The sequence below is a fragment of the Canis lupus genome, chromosome 10, assembly GCF_011100685.1.
Source record: "Canis lupus familiaris isolate Mischka breed German Shepherd chromosome 10, alternate assembly UU_Cfam_GSD_1.0, whole genome shotgun sequence".
Classification (NCBI taxonomy): Eukaryota; Metazoa; Chordata; class Mammalia; order Carnivora; family Canidae; genus Canis; species Canis lupus.
This window is the reverse complement of record NC_049231.1, coordinates 45,540,517-45,559,488: the sequence shown is the minus strand read 5'-3', so window position 1 is coordinate 45,559,488 and position 18,972 is coordinate 45,540,517. Positions and strand designations below refer to the sequence as shown.

General features: G+C 38.1%; 1 protein-coding gene across 8 annotated transcripts in view; it reads left to right on the top strand.

Annotated features, from left to right (window-relative positions):
- The first annotated feature begins 708 nt into the window (after nt 1–708).
- Nucleotides 709–18,972, top strand: part of VWA3B (von Willebrand factor A domain containing 3B) — a 229,576-nt gene continuing 211,312 nt past the window's right edge. For 7 of the 8 annotated variants that reach the window (XR_005365787.1, XR_005365789.1, XM_038551081.1 and 4 more), the window contains exons 1-4: nt 709–901; nt 5,174–5,405; nt 15,173–15,267; nt 17,278–17,528. Coding sequence is in view for 5 of the 8 variants with exons in the window: in XM_038551081.1 (XP_038407009.1) it covers nt 5,210–5,405; nt 15,173–15,267; nt 17,278–17,528 (542 nt within the window). In the remaining 3 variants the exon portion in view is untranslated. The remainder of the gene's footprint in view (nt 902–5,173; nt 5,406–15,172; nt 15,268–17,277; nt 17,529–18,972) is intronic. The other variant, XR_005365788.1, reaches the window with a different exon arrangement.

Below are 18,972 nucleotides of genomic sequence, written 5' to 3'. Positions count from 1 at the left end.
ATAGCTCTTCACAGCGTTCTGGTGAAAATTAAACAAAATGACGCAGGGATAAGTGCTCTGCAGGCTGAAAAGTAGGCACAAAAGTTAACTAACGTTTCCTGCGGTGCACTGGCCTCCCTCCGGTCTTGCCCTCCCGTCTTGGGCGCCTTCGCCCCTTACCCGGGCTCTGCGGTGTGTTATCTGCTTGTTAACTTAATTAATAAATATTCACCACCGTTGTTAATTTTCCTAGTAACAGTGGGTGCAGGGGTCGGTCCGCCCTGTTCCCTGGCGTGGGGCTCTTGCTTTGCGTCCCAAAGGAGGGCTTCGGGGGCGGGGGGCAGCCCAGGTGGCTCAGCGGTTTAGCGCCGCCTTCAGCCCAGGTGTGATCCTAGAGACCTGGGATCGAGTCCCGCGTCCGGCTCCCTGCACGGAGCCTGCTTCTCCCTCTGCCTGTGTCTCTGCATCTCTCTCTCTCTCTGTGTCTCTCATGAAAAGAATAAATAAAATCTTAAAAAAAAAAAAAAAAAAAAAAGGAGCCTTGGGGACCCGGACAGCTTTCCCAACCTCGCCCTCAAACTCGCTTCGAAGCCCCGCCCCTTCGGGCCGCTGGCCCCGCCCCCGCCGGGCGCGCGCTCTGTGGGCGGGGCCGGCTCAGGGAGCCGCTCCGTGATTGGCCGTGTCCAAGCAACCGCGGCGACGCCGTGGACAACACGCCGCGCGCTTTGCGCTGGGGTCACAGAGAGATCGAACGTCTGGAATCCTTCGCGCCAAGCGGCGACCCTTCGCCCGCGGGAGTCGCCGCTTTATCAACCAGCGGGATGCGCACCTCACCCGCCCTCTGGGGTCACGTGGCCCTCAGGGGAGGGGAGGGCGGCTGCTGAACAGGAACCTTCTTGGCTCTCCTCCGACAGATTGCCTAGTAAGTGGGATGCCATCCCTTCCATGCCAGAACCTTCGAGGTGCCGAGGTGTTCCGCAGGCTGTGGAGGGAAAGCTTGGAATTCGGCAGTGTCCGACCGCCCTCCACGAGAGGTTCCCCGAGCTACCCTTTGGCAGTAGGGCCGGCTGAGGCACAGGTGGCCCACCCCACCCCGCTCCCCGCGGAGCTCAGTCGCGCTGCTGGAGGACCAGCTCTGCTGGTTTCCGTCTCACCATGGGCCAACAGTAATAAGAAGTGAAGTGCACGTGGGCTTTGGAGTTAACACAAGAACCAAGACAAATTTATTTTTAAGAAGTAGTGATAACATGAATAGTCTAAAACAAAGGGATCTGCTTGGAGTCCAGCTTTCTGCAACTTTCCGGGTCTGGATTATCCTCTGGTGCTCTTCCATTCTTCCACGCTTAACGTGGTTTTCACACTCACGTCACTAGAACGAGCCCCATTTTCTTTTCCTCTTTTTATGTGGGCATAAACCTTCCTTAGGTTTAGTTTCCACTTGGGAGAGTTTTCCTTTGGTCTTTTTGGGAGCTCTTGGTTTCTTTCTTCTCAGAAGTGACCTTCCTAGAGCAGCCCAATTATTCCTAGATTTTCTTTTCTTGGCCCCTGTTTTCTCAACTGTGGGCCAACCCATTTCAGTCTCCTTGCCTCTACCCACATGATTGGAGCAGATGATCAAGAAGGCATGGCTAGCCTTGCTCCTCAAGGCCGGAGAATAGAGGGAGGAGTAGATTAAGGGTTTCTGGGGAAGAGTTGCAGCAGGATACCCACTGGGGCTTTATTCCAGCTTCCTTTCCCCCTGGAACAATTGTAATTCAACATCCACATAAATCACAAGATAGATCAACATAATCTAGACTTCATTTTCAGCAAGGACTAACAAGGATATAGGACATTTTGGGTGTTGATAATAAAACAGAACTATACCAGATGTTTGAGCTGAATAATGGACTTGAATTTGTGTACTGTGCCTCCATCTCTGACCTTATAGGACCTACTCTCTTAAGCCATGACAACTTCAAGGTGCTCACCTCAGGACAACCTTGGGGCATCTCTTGGCTGCCCCCAATGGGCAGATTTCAGCAGCACAGGCTGGCTGCCCCTGGTTCCTTTGATTGGGGCCTTTGGCTTGTGCCCACTTAACCTTTCTATTTTTTCCCCCCAGGCTCTGCCAGTCTGCTCCTGCCTTCAGCTCAGACTTTCAGTCCTTCTTAGTCTTTTATTTTTTTTCTGTTTATACTTCTTCATTCTATTTGGAAATCCCTTCCTATTTTCCCCAAACATTAGCTCTTGGGATAGATTTTAAAACTTAGGGCAGTGTTCAACTGTATTTGTTGTTTCTTACTTCTGGATTCCTCTGTTCCTCGATTTGCAATAACCTCGGGTAAAGAAATCTTGGAAAATCACACTAATAATAAAAGAACATAGTAATATCTGGAAAACAATATGTCTCCGTTAAAGAGACAGCTATTTCCTGATACTGGCCTTGTTCGACCTAAAAAAAATCACTGCCTTGTTTGAAAATCAGTATTCTCAGTAATTCTGAGTGATCAATTTAATTCAACTCAACACCATTACAAAGTGCCAGCTGTATCTAAGGCACGGTGCTGAGGACATTCATATAGTTTGTCCCTGTAGTCATTGAACCTTCTTTTAGTCTAGAGAACACATATCTGAAGTGCCCAAAGTCATACTGGGGAAGTGTCAATGTGAACGTTGGAACTTTGCTGGAGAGATGCTACAGAAGGTTGGTGAGAGGTCTGGAGAGGCTTAATGGAGGAAATAGAGTCTGAAATGGGCCTTGAAGGTTAAGATTTCACATAGGAGAACCACCTGAGACCAGCTTGGAGGTGGGAAAGCAGGTGGGTGATGTGTGGAGGGGTTGCTTTGTCAGGTCATTTGGCATCATTGCTCTGGTAGGCTTCCTTGCTCTGCCAGAATATCTCTTACCTAGTCTGAGCGAGTGATCCTTTCTTTTGGGAGATGCCCTTTCTTTCCTGTTTTCTTGGAATATTTACATTTTCCGGTTGCTTTCATTTCCGACAATATGGGTATTCTCAGGCTAAAAATCCCTAAGAATCGAGATCTGAATAAGAGTGACTCATACAGGTTCTCAAATTCAGTAGAGCCAACCAGACCTTTAAAAAATATTTACTTAAGTCTTTTTTAAAGCCATGTGAGTGCAGGAGGCACTGGGGCATGCACCTTAGCTGGAGGGTTCAGTTGCCTTTTGCTTAAAATCAAAACGGCTCCATTTGGCCTTAACACATATGACTTTTCTGAAACCTTTAAGTTTCCAAAATCCAGTTTAGGAGTCTTTTAAGGATAATTTACATAGCTGTGCTACCTTTTGAACCTATGACATGTAGTTCCCTCTAGTATGAAGAACATAGGCGGTGGGTGAATGTGTGTCAGGGAGAAGAAAGATTAATTGGACATGATGAAATAATAAAAAATCTTTATTCTGAGCTTCCTTTTCTTGTTTCCATGGAAACCGCTAGCCAAATTTAAAAGTCCTTCCGCTGGCAGTCTTTTTGGACAGATCTCAAATAGAAAGTTGAAGTCTGTTCTTATTTTCATATTCTGTGAATCTAAAGGAGGAGGAGAAGCCCAAACTTAATAGCCCATATGACTGGGAACTTGGGTGTAAAAAGGTACTTGGAGTAAAAGTGGGTATAAAAACAAGGTACAATTACTAAAGGATAATGACTTTTAAATAATTTATTTGGACATAGCTCTTTCCAGTCCATCAAGTGCTTTTCCATGCATTACTCATTCATTGCTAATAATAATATTCCTAATATCTTTTCATGAAACCTCCCTAGCTTCTGTCCAGTTGGCTTCTTTATTTGACTGATTTTCTTTTTTAAAGATTTTATTTATTCATTCATGAGAGACACTGAGAGAGAGAGAGAGGCAGAGACATAGGCAGAGGGAGAAGTAGGCTCCCTGCAGGAGCCCGATGTGGGACTTGATCCCAGAGCCTGGGATCATGCCCTGAGTGGAAGGCAGACGCTCAACCCGTGAGCCACCCAAGCGTCCCTTGACTGATTTTCATATCATAACCGAGACCTTCAGGGAATGTGGTTGGAGTTTTAGAAATGGGAAAAAAGAGCATTTCTGTTGTTGCAAAGTTTGACAGTCCAGGGAACAAACTTAAATGTGTTTCATGCTCTGGGTACAGAGGTTAAACAGACCTTTCTTTTTCTTCCAAGTTAATCACGCCCTGCCTGAAGTTGTGGTGAGTGGGTTAAGATTGCATGACAGTCTGGGCCACTCCTTTCCTCTTGTGTACACTAGCTATATTTAGGCAGGTCTAGATAAGTTTAATATGTAGCATATTGCCTTGAGTCTAGTTGGTCCCAGAACAGCTGGCCACATGATTCAGGATGTTTAAGTCCAACTTAATTTTTTTATTTTTTTTAAGTCCAACTTTAAAATAAGACATTTGGAGGGACGCCTGGGTGGCTCAGCGGTTGAGTGTCTGCCTTTTGCCCAGGGTGTGATCCTGGAGTCCTGAGATCAAGTCCTGCATCGGGCTCCCTGCATGGAGCCTGCTTCTCCCTATGCCTGTGTCTCTGCCTCTCTCTCTCTCTGTGTCTCTCATGAATAAATAAATAAATAAAATCTTAAAAAAAAAAAAGACATTTGGAAAGTGAATCCATGTATTCTATTCTGAGCCGTGATCTTGTTCCCACTCTGTCATTAGTTCCCTGTTACACATTCCACCTGTAGAACAGGTGTGTTTTCTCTCGGAGTTTTACCCTGTGTATCCTTTTTGGAAGTAAAAGGTTAGGTGTAATTATAATTGGAATATTGATGTGTAATGAAGGTTCAGGAGCAAATGTTTATTTTCCAAAATGGAAGAGCTTTGCATTTTTCTGGTTATAAAAGTAAATCCTCTTTCAGAAATGTTTTAATAATGTAAAAATTTAAACAACATAAGAAAGGCAAAAACTACACTTATGTCCACCACACAGATAAAAACTACTATAAACTGTTAACAGTTACCTTTCTCGATGTTTTTCTCCTTGTATATAGGGATATATGGATAGATATTGAATTTTGTGGATACATTTTAGCAATGTATGTGGATATCTTGTCAGCAAATATGCATCTATGTTAACATTTTTAACATGGTAGATGGAAATCCACTTAATGGTTGTACTGTAATTAATATGAAACCAATCCTCTGTTGATGTTAGATTGTTTCTAAGTCTTCAGGAATACTGATTTTTGACAATTGCCCTTATAGGAGGTCTCTGTGACTTACTTAGATCCCAATTCAGAGATGGCACTATCAGTCTTATCTTCCACCATCTCTGAGCAGCCGCTGCCGGGGCAGGAGGGACAAAGCAACACCAAAACAGACTTGGCTGGGCAGAGTCTCATCTCATCGGAGGAATGGCTTCAACTGCATGGGCTTAAGAACAACAAATTGACCTTGAAACAAATTCTGTCACAGATTGGATTCCCACACTGTGAAGGTAGAGTACTCAGAAAACAACACTGATTGGAAAACACAACCAGAATGCCGTCCTTTAGCCTTTGAGGTGGCTGCATCAACTCCAAACCTCCTCAAACCACAGACCTCTGAGCTTTTTTGATCTCACATCCTTCTTGGCAAAAAACGTGCATGGACCCCCAATGCATGTGTGTTACATAGAAGTATAATTGTCAGTCCACTCATTAAATATTAGTGATGCTTAATTTCATTCTTAGTCCTTTTCAAGATGAAATAAAAAATAAATAGAAGTTGTACATACTCTAGCGGATGTCTTCTTCATCCCTTGGAATGTATAAACCCCTTTAGGAAGCTGTTGATTAAGACAATGGCTGTGTGTGGTTTCGGGGAGAATGTGCTGTTTTCCTGTTGTGGCCTCTCTTATGTGACAGGCTAGCTTTTCTAAACACATTTAGAAATTTGGTTCTGAATTTTCAGTAGTACTGCCCTCCAACAGGTAGTATGAAATGGATGAGGATGTGTTTTATTTTTGTTTTTATTTATTTTCTGATGACATACTGATTTGGGTTGCTACTGAAATATAGGGCCTGAGGACCCGGAATACGGAAAGTCTTACAGAGTGTGATATAGCCCACCCAGTAGGTGTATCCTGTCCAACATGTCAGTAACACCCCAGTTGAGGAGCACTCCTCCAGTCAGGCAATTTCCAGTACTTGGATTTTACTCAGTAATTCTGGATTAGCCAATTAATAAATTAAACACATATTTATTGAGTGGCCAATAATAACTATGTTTTTGAGATTTTTTCACTTGTTCCCTTGGCAGTGTTGTTCCATATTGGTCATAAGGAAGGTCTAGGGGATGCGGCTTTGGACTGATCTGGAGGTCCATTCTAATGGCAAGGCCTTGCTTTTCAGATCTCAGGCTGTGTGTTCCCATTTATCCTTTCACAAGGGGTGGTACAGCCCTGCATCTTTGAAATACCTTTGGAATGGGGTTCTGCCAGAGTTGGGGTCTATGGGATTTTTTTCCCTTCTATATAAGGAAACAAAGCAGGAAAAGTTTGATGAGAAATTCTGTTCTGTATGGGTGCCTGGGTGTCTCAGTCAGTTAAACATCTGCCTTTGGCTGAGGTCATGAGCTCAGGGTCTTGGGATCAAGCCCCCTGTCAGTCTCCCTGCTCAATGGGGAGTCTGCTTTTCCCTCCTCCTCTGTTTCTCCCCCTGCAGGTGCTTGCTCTCCCTCTCTCTCTGAAATAAATAAATAAATAAAATCTTAAAAAAAAAAAAGAAGATGAAATTCTGTTCTGTAACAGGCATAGAGATTTTCTGTTTCATCATGCCAATGATGAAAGTTGGAAAGTTGTGTTTTTCAAGGTATTTGTCCTTTTCATCAATGTTTTTTTAATATATTAACAAAACATATTTCATAATATTCCCTTATTATTTTTTAGTGCCTGCAGAATCTATAGTGATGTTCCTTCTTTCAGATATAATCTGTGGGGTTTTTTTCTCACTTCTTTCTTGATAAGTCTTGTTCAGGGTATATCATAACTGTTTTCAAAAAACCAGATTTGGGGTTTGTTATTGTTGTTGTTTTCCCTATTCTTTGTTTTCTCTTTCATTGACATCTGCTTTGAACTTTATTATTTATTTTCTTTAACTTACTTTGAGTTTAATTTTCATTTCTTTTTCTAGCTTAAGGTGGAAACTTAGATAATTGCTCTTAAGCCTTTCTTCTCTTATAGTCATTTAAAATTTCTCTAAGCATTCCTTTAACTGAATCCAAATCTTGATAGGTAATATCTTCATTGTTACTGAGTTCAGAATATTTTTTTTCTCTGGTAGCTTTTTTCTTTGATTCATTTTTAAAAGAAATGTTTAATTTGTAAATATTTCAGGATTTTAAAAGATACCTTGTTATCTAATTTACTACAATTTATGTCAGAAAACATAGCCTGTAACAGTTACATCTTTTGAAATGTACTGAGATTTGTTTTATGGCCCAGCATGTATCTTGGTGCACATTTCATGCACACTTGAAAAGAATGTGTATTCTGCAGTTGTTAGGTGGTATTTGTAAATGTTCATTAGTTCAAGATGGTTGGTTTTATTCTATTATAGAGATGTGCAATGTCTTCAGAGATTTTTTTGCCTTGTGGTTTTGTCCATTTCTCCCTTTAGTACTCTCAGTTTTTTTTCTCTCAGTTTTATTCATGTAGTTTGAAGCTCTAAATATATATACATTTAGGGTTGTCATATCTTTTTGATGAATTGACAAATTTTCAAATGTCTGTCTTTATCTCAGTTGGTAGGCCTCATTTTGATGTTTACTTTGTCAGATATTGATACCACTGTAGCTTTCATATGCTTCATTTGCATGTGGCATATATGTTTACAGTTTTTTTCCTTTTAAACTATCTGTAGTCTGTCTACTTAAGGAGTGCCTCTTTAATCCATTCTCATAGTCTCTTTTAATTGTAGTGTTTGATTCTGTACATTTAATAATTGATGCAATTAGATTTAGGTATGCCATTCTATTTGTTTTCTATTTGTCTTATCTTTTTCTTTCCTCTGTTTCCCATTTCCTGCCTTCTTTTAGGTAAATTGAATATTTTTTAATATTTCATTTCATTTAAATTTTTCCATTTAAATTTCAATGGGCTTTTTACATATGCCTTTTTACATTATATTTTCAGTGGTTGTTCTAGTGATTATATCCTTGTCACAGTCTGCTAAAAGTTAACTTTGTACTATATCATGTAAGATGTAAGAATCTTGCAATAGTGCAACTCCACTTAGCCTCACTCTGGTCCTTAGTATTATTGTTTTAATATATTTTATTTTTATATACATCAAAAATCTCATAAGCCAATGTTATAATTACTGCTTTAAAAAGTCATTTGTCTTTTAAAGAAACTGAGAGGGAAAAAATAACATTTTACAATCTATATGTTTATTATTTATAATATTCTTCCTTCCTGTAAGACTTGCAGTTCCATCTGGTATTTGTTCCTGAAGAATTTCTTTTAAGCATTGCTTATAGTGCAGGTCCTGCTACTGACAGATTTTCTTAGTTTTTGTTTATCTAATATTGTTTTTATTTCACCTCTCTCTCTTTTTTTTGGATGATTGATTGGTTGGTTGATACTTTTTTTTTTTTTTTTTGAGAGAAAGAGAACACGTGCACTCACACTTATGTGTGCTACAAGAGGGGGAGAGGGGCAAAGGAAAAGGGAAATAGAGAATCCTAAGCAGGCTGTACACCCAGCACAGAGCACAAGGTGGGGCTTGATCCCACAACCTTGAGATCATGACCTTAACCAAAATCAAGAGTTGAACACCTAACCTACTGAGCCACCCAGATGCCTCATTGGTTGATACTTTTTATCCTGAAGTGATAGCTTTACAGGAAGTTGCAAAGATAATATAGAAAGATCCCAAATACCCTTCACTATGTTTCTCCTAATGGTTACATCTTATAAAGTTATAGTATAATATCAAATTCCCGGATTTGATATTGATGCAGTGTATGTGAATAATTCTGTGAAATTTTAGCACTTGTGTAGATTTGTGTAGTCACCACCACAATCAAGATTCAGAATGTTTATCACCACAAAAATCTCCCATGTGTTACAGTCTCCCTTGTGTTATATCATTATGGTCGTACAGACCCCCTACCTCCAATATCCTTAGCTTCTGGCAACCATCAGTCTGTTTTCTATTCCTAATTTTCTCATGTAGAGAATGTTTATATAAATGGAATCTTGTAGTATGTGACCTTTTGAGATTGGCATTTTTTTCATTTGGTATTATTTCTTTGAGGTTCATCCAAGTTGTTGCATGTAGCAATGGTTTGTTTCTTTTTATTGCAGTAGTTTTCCAGAATATGGATGTACCACTGTTTGTTTAGCCAGTCATCTTTAAAGACATCTGGATACTTTCTTTTTTTTTTAAGATTTTATTTATTTAATCATGAGAGACACACGGGGGTGGGGGGTGGGCAGAGACACAGACAGAGGGAGAAGCAGACTCCATGCAGGGAGCCTGATGTGGGACTTGATCCCGGGACTCCAGAATCATGTCCTGGGCTGAAGGCAGGCACTAAACCACTGAGCCACCCAGGGATCCCCATCTGGGTACTTTCCAGTTTGGGCCCATTACAAATAAGTGTATTATGAGCAGTTGTTTATAGGTTTTTGTGTAACCATAAGTTTTCATTTCTCTAGGGTAAATGCCTAGGAATGGAATTGCTATGTAGTATGTTAAGTGTGTGTTTATTTATTTATTTTTGTTTAGTTTTATTTTATTTTGTTAAGATACTGCCACACTTTTCCAAGGTGGTTATACCATTCACTTCAGTAATATATGAGAGAAACAGTTTCTCCGCATCATAACCAGCATTTGGTTTTGTCACCATTTAAAAGTTTTAGCTATTTTAATAGTTGTGTAGTGATATTTCATTGTGGTATTAAGCCTGTATTTCCCTAATGTCTAGTTTTGTTGAACATATTTTCATGTGCTATTGTCTTTGGCAAAATGAATGTTTCTTCATGCCTTCTGATCATTTTCTAATTAAATTTTTTAATGTTTAGTTTTGAGAGCTCATTATATATCCTAGATATGAACATGGCTTGCAGATATATTTTCCTAGTCTGTAGTTTATTTGTTTTCATCCTCTTAAGAGAGTTTCTCAGAGCAAAAGTTTTAAATTTTGGTGATTTTATTGATTTATTGATTTTTTTGCTTATATGATCTTGCTAATTCTTAAAGACTTTCTCCTATTTTTTTACCAAAATTTTATAGTTTTACATCTTGTATTTAGCCCATGATCAATTTGAGTTACTCCCTGTATAAATTTCATTTTTGGACTATGGATATCCAGTTACTCCAGCCCCTTTATTTAAAATGAAAATATTTTAAAAGCTTTTGCACACTGAAGAAAGCCATCAACAAAAAGACAACCTACTGAATGGGAGAAGACATTTGCAAGTAATATATCCAATAAGGGGTTAATATCCAAATTATATAAAGAACTTATACAACTCAACTAAAAAAACAACCTGATTTAAAAATGGGCCGAAGAGCTGAATAGACGTTTTTTCCAAAGAAGATATCCAGATGGCCAACAGACATGAAAAGTTGCTCAACATCACTCATCATCAGGGAAATGCAAATCAAAACCAAATGAGATATTATCTGTCAGGATGTCAGGATGGCTAAAATCAAAAATACCAGAAATAGCAAGTGTTGATGAGGGTGTGGAGAAAAAGGAACCCGTATACACTGGTGGTGGGAATGTAAACTGGTGCAGCCACTGTGGAAAACACTGTGGACATTCCTCAAAAAATTAAAAATAGAAACACCATATGATCTAGTAATTCCACTACTGTGTATTTACTCAAAGAAAAGGAAAACACTCATTTAAAAGATTTGCACCCCTATGTTTATTGAAGCATTATTTACAATAGCCAAGATGTGGAAGCAACCTAAGTGTCCACTGATAGACTAATGGATAAGGAAGATGTGGTATATACTTACAATGGACCATTATGAATCCATAAAAAGGGATGAGATCTTACCATTTACAACAATAAGGATAGACCTAGAGGGTATTGTGATAAGTAAAATAAGTCAGACTGAGGGGGATAAATATTACATGATTTTATTCATGTGGAATCTAAAAAACAAAATGAGTAAACAAATGAAAAGCAGAGTCAGACCTATGCAGGGGACCTTTGATTGGGTTGTCTGAGTTGGTGGCATGGAGGACACAAGATTTCAGGTATGGAATGAGTAAGTCACAAGAATAAAAGGCACAGCAAAGGGAATATAGCCAGTAATATTGTAATAGTGTTGTATAGTGACATATTGTAGCTACACTTATAGTGAGCATATAACATAGTATTTGGAGAAGTTGAATCACTGTGTAGTGCACCTGAAACCAATGTAACATTGTATATCAATATAGGAAAATAAAAAATGAAATGACAAAAGACTGTCCTTTCTCTTTTGTTTTACTTTTGCATCTTTGTTAAAAATTAGGTAGTTGTACTTGTATAGGATTATTTTTGGGTTCTCTGTTTTGTTTTATTTGTCCATGTGTCTGTGTCTCTACTAATAGATCTAGATTAATATAATTGTGTAATGTCTTGAAATGGGCATACGGATTCCTCCACTTTAATCTTTTTTTTTTAATATTTCTTCCTCCACTTTAATCTTTTTCAAAATTGTTTTAGCTACTCTAGTTTCTTTGCCTTTTCACATTTTAGAATAACTATGTGTTTACAAAAATATTGCTGGCATTTTGATAGAAATTGCATTAAACCTGAGTGCCAATTTAAGAATTGACATCTTTACTATGTTGAGTTTTCCAGTCCATGAATATGGAATATTTTTTCTATCTATTTATGTTTTTGATTCATTTCATCAGTTGTAATTTTCAGTATACAAGTCTTGGACATGTTTTGTATTTTGTTTTTCTAATCAATTGTAAATGCTCTTGTGTTTTCAATTTTGGTTTCCACATGTTCATTGCTAATATATAGAAATATGACTAATTTTTTAAGGTTGACCTTCTATCCTGTGACCTCATGTACTGGTTCTAAGAATTTTTTTGTTACTCTTGATTCCTTGAGATTTCTAGGTAGACCATCATGTCCTCTCCAGATAAAGTTTTCACTCTTCCTTTGTGATCTATATACCTTGTATTTCCTTGTCTTACAATGTGCTGGCTAGAAGCTTTCAGTACTGTGCTGCAGCAGTGAGAGTAGACATTCTTACCTCATATTAGATCTTTGGGGAAAGCTTTCAATCTTTTACCACTAAGTATAATGTTAGCTGTAAGTTTTTGTAGAATTAAAAAAATCAGGTTGAGGAAGGTCTCTTATTTTCCTAATGTGCTGAAAATTTTTATTATGAATGGGTATTGAATTTTGTCAAATGATTTCTCTATGTCAGTTGAAAGGATCATGTGATTTTTCTTTCTTCCCTAGCCTATTAATTTGGTTGATTATATTGATTGGTTTTTGAATATTGAGCCAATATAGCTAATGCATTTTTGATATGTAATCATGAAGGATATTAGTTTGTAGTTTTTTTTTTTTTATGCTTCCTTTGTCTGGTTTTGGTATGAAGGTAATATTGGCCTCATAGAATGAGTAGGGAAATGTTCCCTTGTATTCTATTTTCTGGAAAATATTATGTAGAATTTTAATTATTTCTTACATGTTTAGTAGAGTTCTCCAGAGAACCTATCCAGGCCTGGGGATTTCTTTTGAAAAGTTTTTAATTATAAATTCATTTCCTTATTAAGTAGGATCTATTTCATATTAAGAAAGTTGTGGCAGTTTGTGGTTTTTGTGGAATTCATTCATTTCATCTGATATGTGTTTGTGTGGAGTTGGTTACAGTATTCCATTATTCTTTTGATTTCTGAAGGGTCTTTTTTTTCTGTGCCATTCCTGGTATCAGTAATTCATGTCTTTTTTCCTTTTACTTTTGTCAGCTTTATTAACCTTATTAAAATTCAGCTTTTTATTTAATTTATTTTCTCTATTGCTTTCCTGTGTTCAATTTTCTTGATTTCTGCTTTGGTCTTTATTTTATATTTCCTTCTGTTTACTTTAGATTTGTTTTGCTATTCTTTTTTAGTTTCTTAAGATGAGAACTTAGATTATTGATTTGAGGCTTTTCATCTCTTCTTATATAAGCATTTAGTGCTATAAATTTCCCTCCTGGCAGTTCTTAAGCTGTGTTCCTCACATTTTTATATGTTGTATTATCATTTTCATTCAGTTTAAAGTATTTTTAAAATTTTCTGTTATATTTCCTCTTTGACGCATGGAATTTTTAGAAGCATGTTATTTAGTTTCCAAGAGTTTGGACATTTTCTTGTTATCTTTTTTTTTTTTTTTTTTTGTTTTGTTTTGTTTTTTTTTCTTGTTTTTTTTTTCTTGTTATCTTTTTGTTACTGATTTCTAGTTTGTTTCCATTGTGGACAGAGAACATGCTCTGTTGTTTTTAGTTCTTTTAAATTTTTTGAGGGTTTTTTTTTTTTTTTTTTATAGCCATGGATATGATTTGTCTTGGTATATATATTCTGCACTTGAAAAATAATGTGTATTCTTTTGTTGTTGTGTAGGTTTTTCTTTTCTTTCTTTTAAAAACATTTTGTTTATTTATTTGACAGAGGGAGTGAGAGCACAAGCAGAGGGAGTCACTGGCAGGCAGAGAGAGAAGCAGGTCCCCCAAGGAGCAGGGAGCCTGATGTAGGGTTCGATCCCAGGACCCTGGGATAATGACCTGATTTGAAGGCAGATGCTTAACAGACTGAGCTACCCAAGCACCCCTGGATTTTTCTATAAATGCCGATTAGATCCTGTTTGTTGATGGTATTGTTGAGTATCCTTGATGGTTTTCTGTCTTGCTATTCTATCAACTATTGAAAGGAGCAATATTGAAATTTTCAATTATAATTCTGCATTTGTCTTTTTTGCCTTTCAGTTCCATCAGTTTTTGCTTAAGATATTTGCAGTCTTTTGTTTGGTGCATACACATTTAGGATTGCTATGCTTCCTGGTGGGTTGACACTTAAATTTATATAATGTTCTGCTCTATCCCTAGCAATATTCTTTGCTTTAGTTTACTTTTCTTATATTAATAAAGTCGGTTTGCTTTCTTTTTATTAATATTTAAATGATGCCTCTTTTCTTTTTATACTTTTAACTTATATATGTCTTTATGTTTGAGGTAAGTTTCTTGTAGATACCCTATGATTGGGTCATTTTAAAAAATCCTCTTTGCCAATCACTAGCTTATTTTCTCTTTTTAAATTTACTTATTACATTTTTTTTTAATTTTTATTTTTTTATGATAGTCACAGAGAGAGAGAGAGAGGCAGAGACACAGGCAGAGGGAGAAGCAGGCTCCATGCACCGGGAGCCCGATGTGGGATTCGATCCTGGGTCTCCAGGATCGCGCCCTGGGCCAAAGGCAGGCGCCAAACCGCTGCGCCACCCAGGGATCCCTACATTTTGATTTTAATTCCAGTATAGTTAATATACAATATTATATTAGTTTCAGGTGTACAATATAGCAATTTGACAATTCTATCCATCACCTGGTATTCATTTTGACAAGTACATTCCTTAATCCCCATCAATCACCTATTTCACCCATTCCCTCACCCATCTACTCTCTGATAATCACCAGTTTGTTCTCTGTGGTTAAGAGTCTGTTTCTTGGTTTGTCTCTCTCTCTGCTTTTTTTTTCTTTGCTCATTTGTTTCTTAAATTCCACGTGAGTGAAATCATATGACATTCAGCTGTAAAAAACAAAAATGAAATCTTGCCATTTGCAATGACATGGATGGAGCTAGAAAATATAATGCTAAGTGAAATAAGTCAGAAAAAGCCAATCACTAACTTTTAATTGTTCTACTCAGGCCATTTACACCTAATATGATTATTAATTTGTTAGAGCTTAGACTGTGTATTGCCTTTTTGACCTCTGTCCTAATCATTCTGGACAAAAGAACCGGGAAACCAAGAAATAAACTTTGGTTTTCTTCTCCATTCATTCGTATTAAAGGATTATGCATGTCATAAATAGTTAACATATATCATAGCACCTAGAAACACTTCATTATTTATGACAGAATACCAAGCATCACAAATTTTTGGTGTCACTAGAGATATAATTTGAATGGTGTCAGGGAAAAATTTTTGAAATAAAAATAAGAAACGTTGGTAATGCACCATTTTGACTGCTTTTCGTTATAAAAATGCAGATTATGTGACTTCTCTGGGGAGACTTGTGGCATCCCGGTATGCTGATGGCCTGTTCCCACAGTTCTGCAGACCTGAAGACGGCAGAGTATACAATGTAAGTCAGCATTCCCTTGATGGACAGGCTCTATGTCCTGCTTCTGAGGTCTGGGAGTGGCCTATGTGAAGAGGCTTACACTGCTTCCTATTGATGCAGTGGAGCCAAGGCCTTATCAGGGCTGGAGGCTTTCTTGTGGCAGCGTGGAGCGTGCTGAAAGTTATGGCTTAGTTAGGACCTGGGAAGGGAAACACTTGACCTCTTAGAGATGAATGCATAAAGCTGTTCACCAGAAAGTGAAAATGTTTGCATGCATATCAATACTTTGTTTTCCCTTGAAAATAAAGGCAAAAGAATAGTATGACCAAAGTTAGCTGATAGGCAAGAGCAGCTACTGACCTGACAAATGCCATGGAGATAGAGGGCCACTTTTACAGGTAGTAGTGGACAGAGCAAGCAGCACCTCTTACCGAGGTCCTTAATTCTGGCAGTTCAACACATGACTTGTGTATACCCGTAAGTGTCTGTCCCTATGCACACCCTGGCCCACCACAGGAAGTTCAGAAAGACACATGTCCTATCACATCACTTTATGGATATTTGTTCATGTCACTGTATATCTGTGTACCACCTGGTAATTTCTTAATATTTAAAAAATTTAGGGGTGCCTGGTTGGCTCAGTTGGTGGAGCATGCGACTCTTGATCTCAGGGTTGTCAGTTTCAGCCCCACATTGGATGTAGAGATTACTTAAAAATAAAAATCTTTAAAAAAAAGTTTAAATTACATTTTGAACTTAGCCTGGTCGTAAGCAATAATATCCAAAGAATCCTGAGTTCGGTGTGCTAAGTATATTTTTTTATCTGAACTACATGGAAATCAGTAGGACTATTGTAACATCCATCTTTGTCATCTCATCACCTTCACAGCCACTGTGACATGGTCTTATCCTTGTTTCTGTACTGTGGTAGGAAGTTTAAAAAGTGCTGTGAATATTGATGAGAGATTTAGGAATTTTGCCATAAGCAGCCATGGAGAGCAACAGGAAGTGGTGCTGGAGCTTGAGGGATAAGCTGGAGAGACGTAGGAAATAGAGAAGAAAAGCAGTTTAAGGCAGAGGGAACGACATGAGCCAAGGCATGAGAATGTGGAATTATGTGGTGTGTTCAGAAAACACATTTTGCTTAACAATTTAGGTTATTTATACAGGGGTGCTCTGAGTGTTGTTAAAGGTAAAAATAAGTGCCAGGTCCTTCAAAATTTGATTCTTCACAGAATAGGGCACATTTTTTTCTTATTCCTTTTTTGTGTTCTTCTGCCTCCTTACTCCCTAAGAGGCCTTGTGCAGTTGTGACTGATCTGTGTGGACTGATGGTTTGTGTATACAAGAAATTGCCTGCAAGCCTCTGTCTCCTTTCAGGGATCTCTAAGTCATCAAGTGATCCAGGTACTGGGAAGCTTGGCCTCAGAGACAGAGGATACAGGGCACAGGTTGTGAGCAGGAGGATGAGTCACTGGGTGGCATCCCTAGAGGAAGCCAGGCAGATGTGCTGGCACGTCTAGAAGCATTTTCAGAAATATTTTTGGCATGTTGTCCTTAGGAAAACTTTTTGGTGAGACTTATTTTTCCATCTGCTTTTGCTGATTTCTCTTTTCTTGATCTCTGATTCCTTGAAAGTTCTTTTCTTCTACCTAATTCCTGAAAGTGTCCCCTGGACATCTTCTGGTAAAGATAATTCTATAATTATAAAGATAAAATGTAATTTAGAAACAGGTTTTTTTCCTTTTAAGTGCTTTGCTTTGAATAGATCACATCATCATCATTTCTTCTGTGAGGAATCATCCAAAGGTTTTTTTCTAGTTAAAAGATTGGAATACTTCCTCCTGGATTATATGGGGTTTGGAGGATCATCTACAAAATTGTTATTAATGTCCTGTTCTTGCTGGCAGAGGCCATGACTCAGTGGGTCCTGTTGTTTTGGTTGCATGATAGTTCAGATGACATATGCTGGTGTTTTTTTTTTTTTTCCTCTGTTTCTTCTTTTTTTAATCTGTTTTGATTTTCTTTAAGTTGACAGCTAAATCAGAACTGATCTATCAGTTTGTGGAACATCTAACACGAGCTGTGGAGAGTTACAAGCAGCGGATGGACTGGCTCACCAGCAGAAGCCGGCAAATTTTTGGTGTCATCTTGGAACAGTGCATCACCATAGTGCTGGATTTTGGTGGCATGCTGGAGGAGGAGCTTAATCTGTGTCAAGATGCTCTAATAATGGTCCTCCGGGAGCAGGTAGCTCACATAGCCAAGTTTAATATCATATGGTGAGTTCCCATTGGAAGGGGATATTTCAGTAAAACTTCATAAGTAGTTTTCTTTTATTTGGAGTTAGGTAACATAATTAACATAGTTCTTTGGGGAGGGAGGAGGTATCACCTTGTCATTTCCTAGAATATGTGATTCCAGGATAAGACCTACAGTAAAAACTTTTTATCTGCTTTGCATGTAGCATCTTCGTTTTTAAATTAGAGATTTACAAACCTACTTTTCTTCAATGCATGGTAAGGTCAAAATATGAGAATAAGAATTACATTGAATATATATTTAAGGCCATAAAAATCCTGTCATTTTAGATTTTAGCCTGAATAATGAACTCAGCCTTGTCACAGATATCACTGTTTTCAGACTGAGCTCGTGACTTCCCTTGTAAGTTGATCCCCTTAATACAACAGCAGGTGGCCGGTTTTATAGAATTTCCCGTATTTCAGAGTTTTCACAATTATTTATGGATTCTTGAATTCAAGAGAATTTGGGCTGGAAGGCCAACTTTTCATGTGGAACAGTGGTTTTACCTCCCTGATAGGAAAAATCTGGATGAAGCGGGCATCTCTCTGAGTTTTTCTTTTGAAGAAAATATTTTCAGCTAAACAAATGATGTCTTTGGGGATGACACCTAATTGTGTTCTATCACAGATTCCTATTTCTGTCACAGATATATTACTGAAGGAATAACGTCTTAAGTCTGCAATGCCTTAGCTTTTTGGGAACCTATGCTATTGTATTTAGGCCACTCAGCCTGATTTCTACCCAGAGGGGCCACATAGAGGTGACCCCTCTATGTGTGAGGCAGCCTCTGTCTCAGGGTGGGTTATGATGAACAGCCAAGGCTGGCTCATTAGTCCATGATTCATGTAGTTCTTATAATTATGAATATATAAATGATTCATATAATTTGTTTGATTATAAACACAGAGATAAATAAATTCAAATGGCTTTTCTTTCTTTTCTTTTTTTTTAAAAAGATTTTATTTATTCATGAGAGACACAGAGAGAGAGAGGCAGAGACATAGGCCGAGGGAGAAGTAGGCTTCATGCAGGGAGCCCGACGTGGGACTCCATCCTGGGTATCCAGGATTACACCCTGGACTGAAGGCGGTGCTAAACCCCTGAGCCACCTGAGCTGCCCATGGCTTTTCTTTCTTGAGGGGAATTCCATTATTCCTTTCTATGTCCAAACTACATGATTTCAACATATAGTCCCAGGATTTAAAAACTAGTGCTTTGCTGAACTCAATACTATTTTTGATCCAGAGGGGTAACTGATTGGAATTCAGAACAATGAAAACAGCGTTTTAAAAGAATTAGAAATGAAATTTTAGAGAAATAAAATTGCTGCTGATTTATAAATCTTAATGCTGTGAATCTTTATACATTTACTATTAATGGAAGATAGTTGTATATAAACTGGTTGTTTATGAAAATAACTCC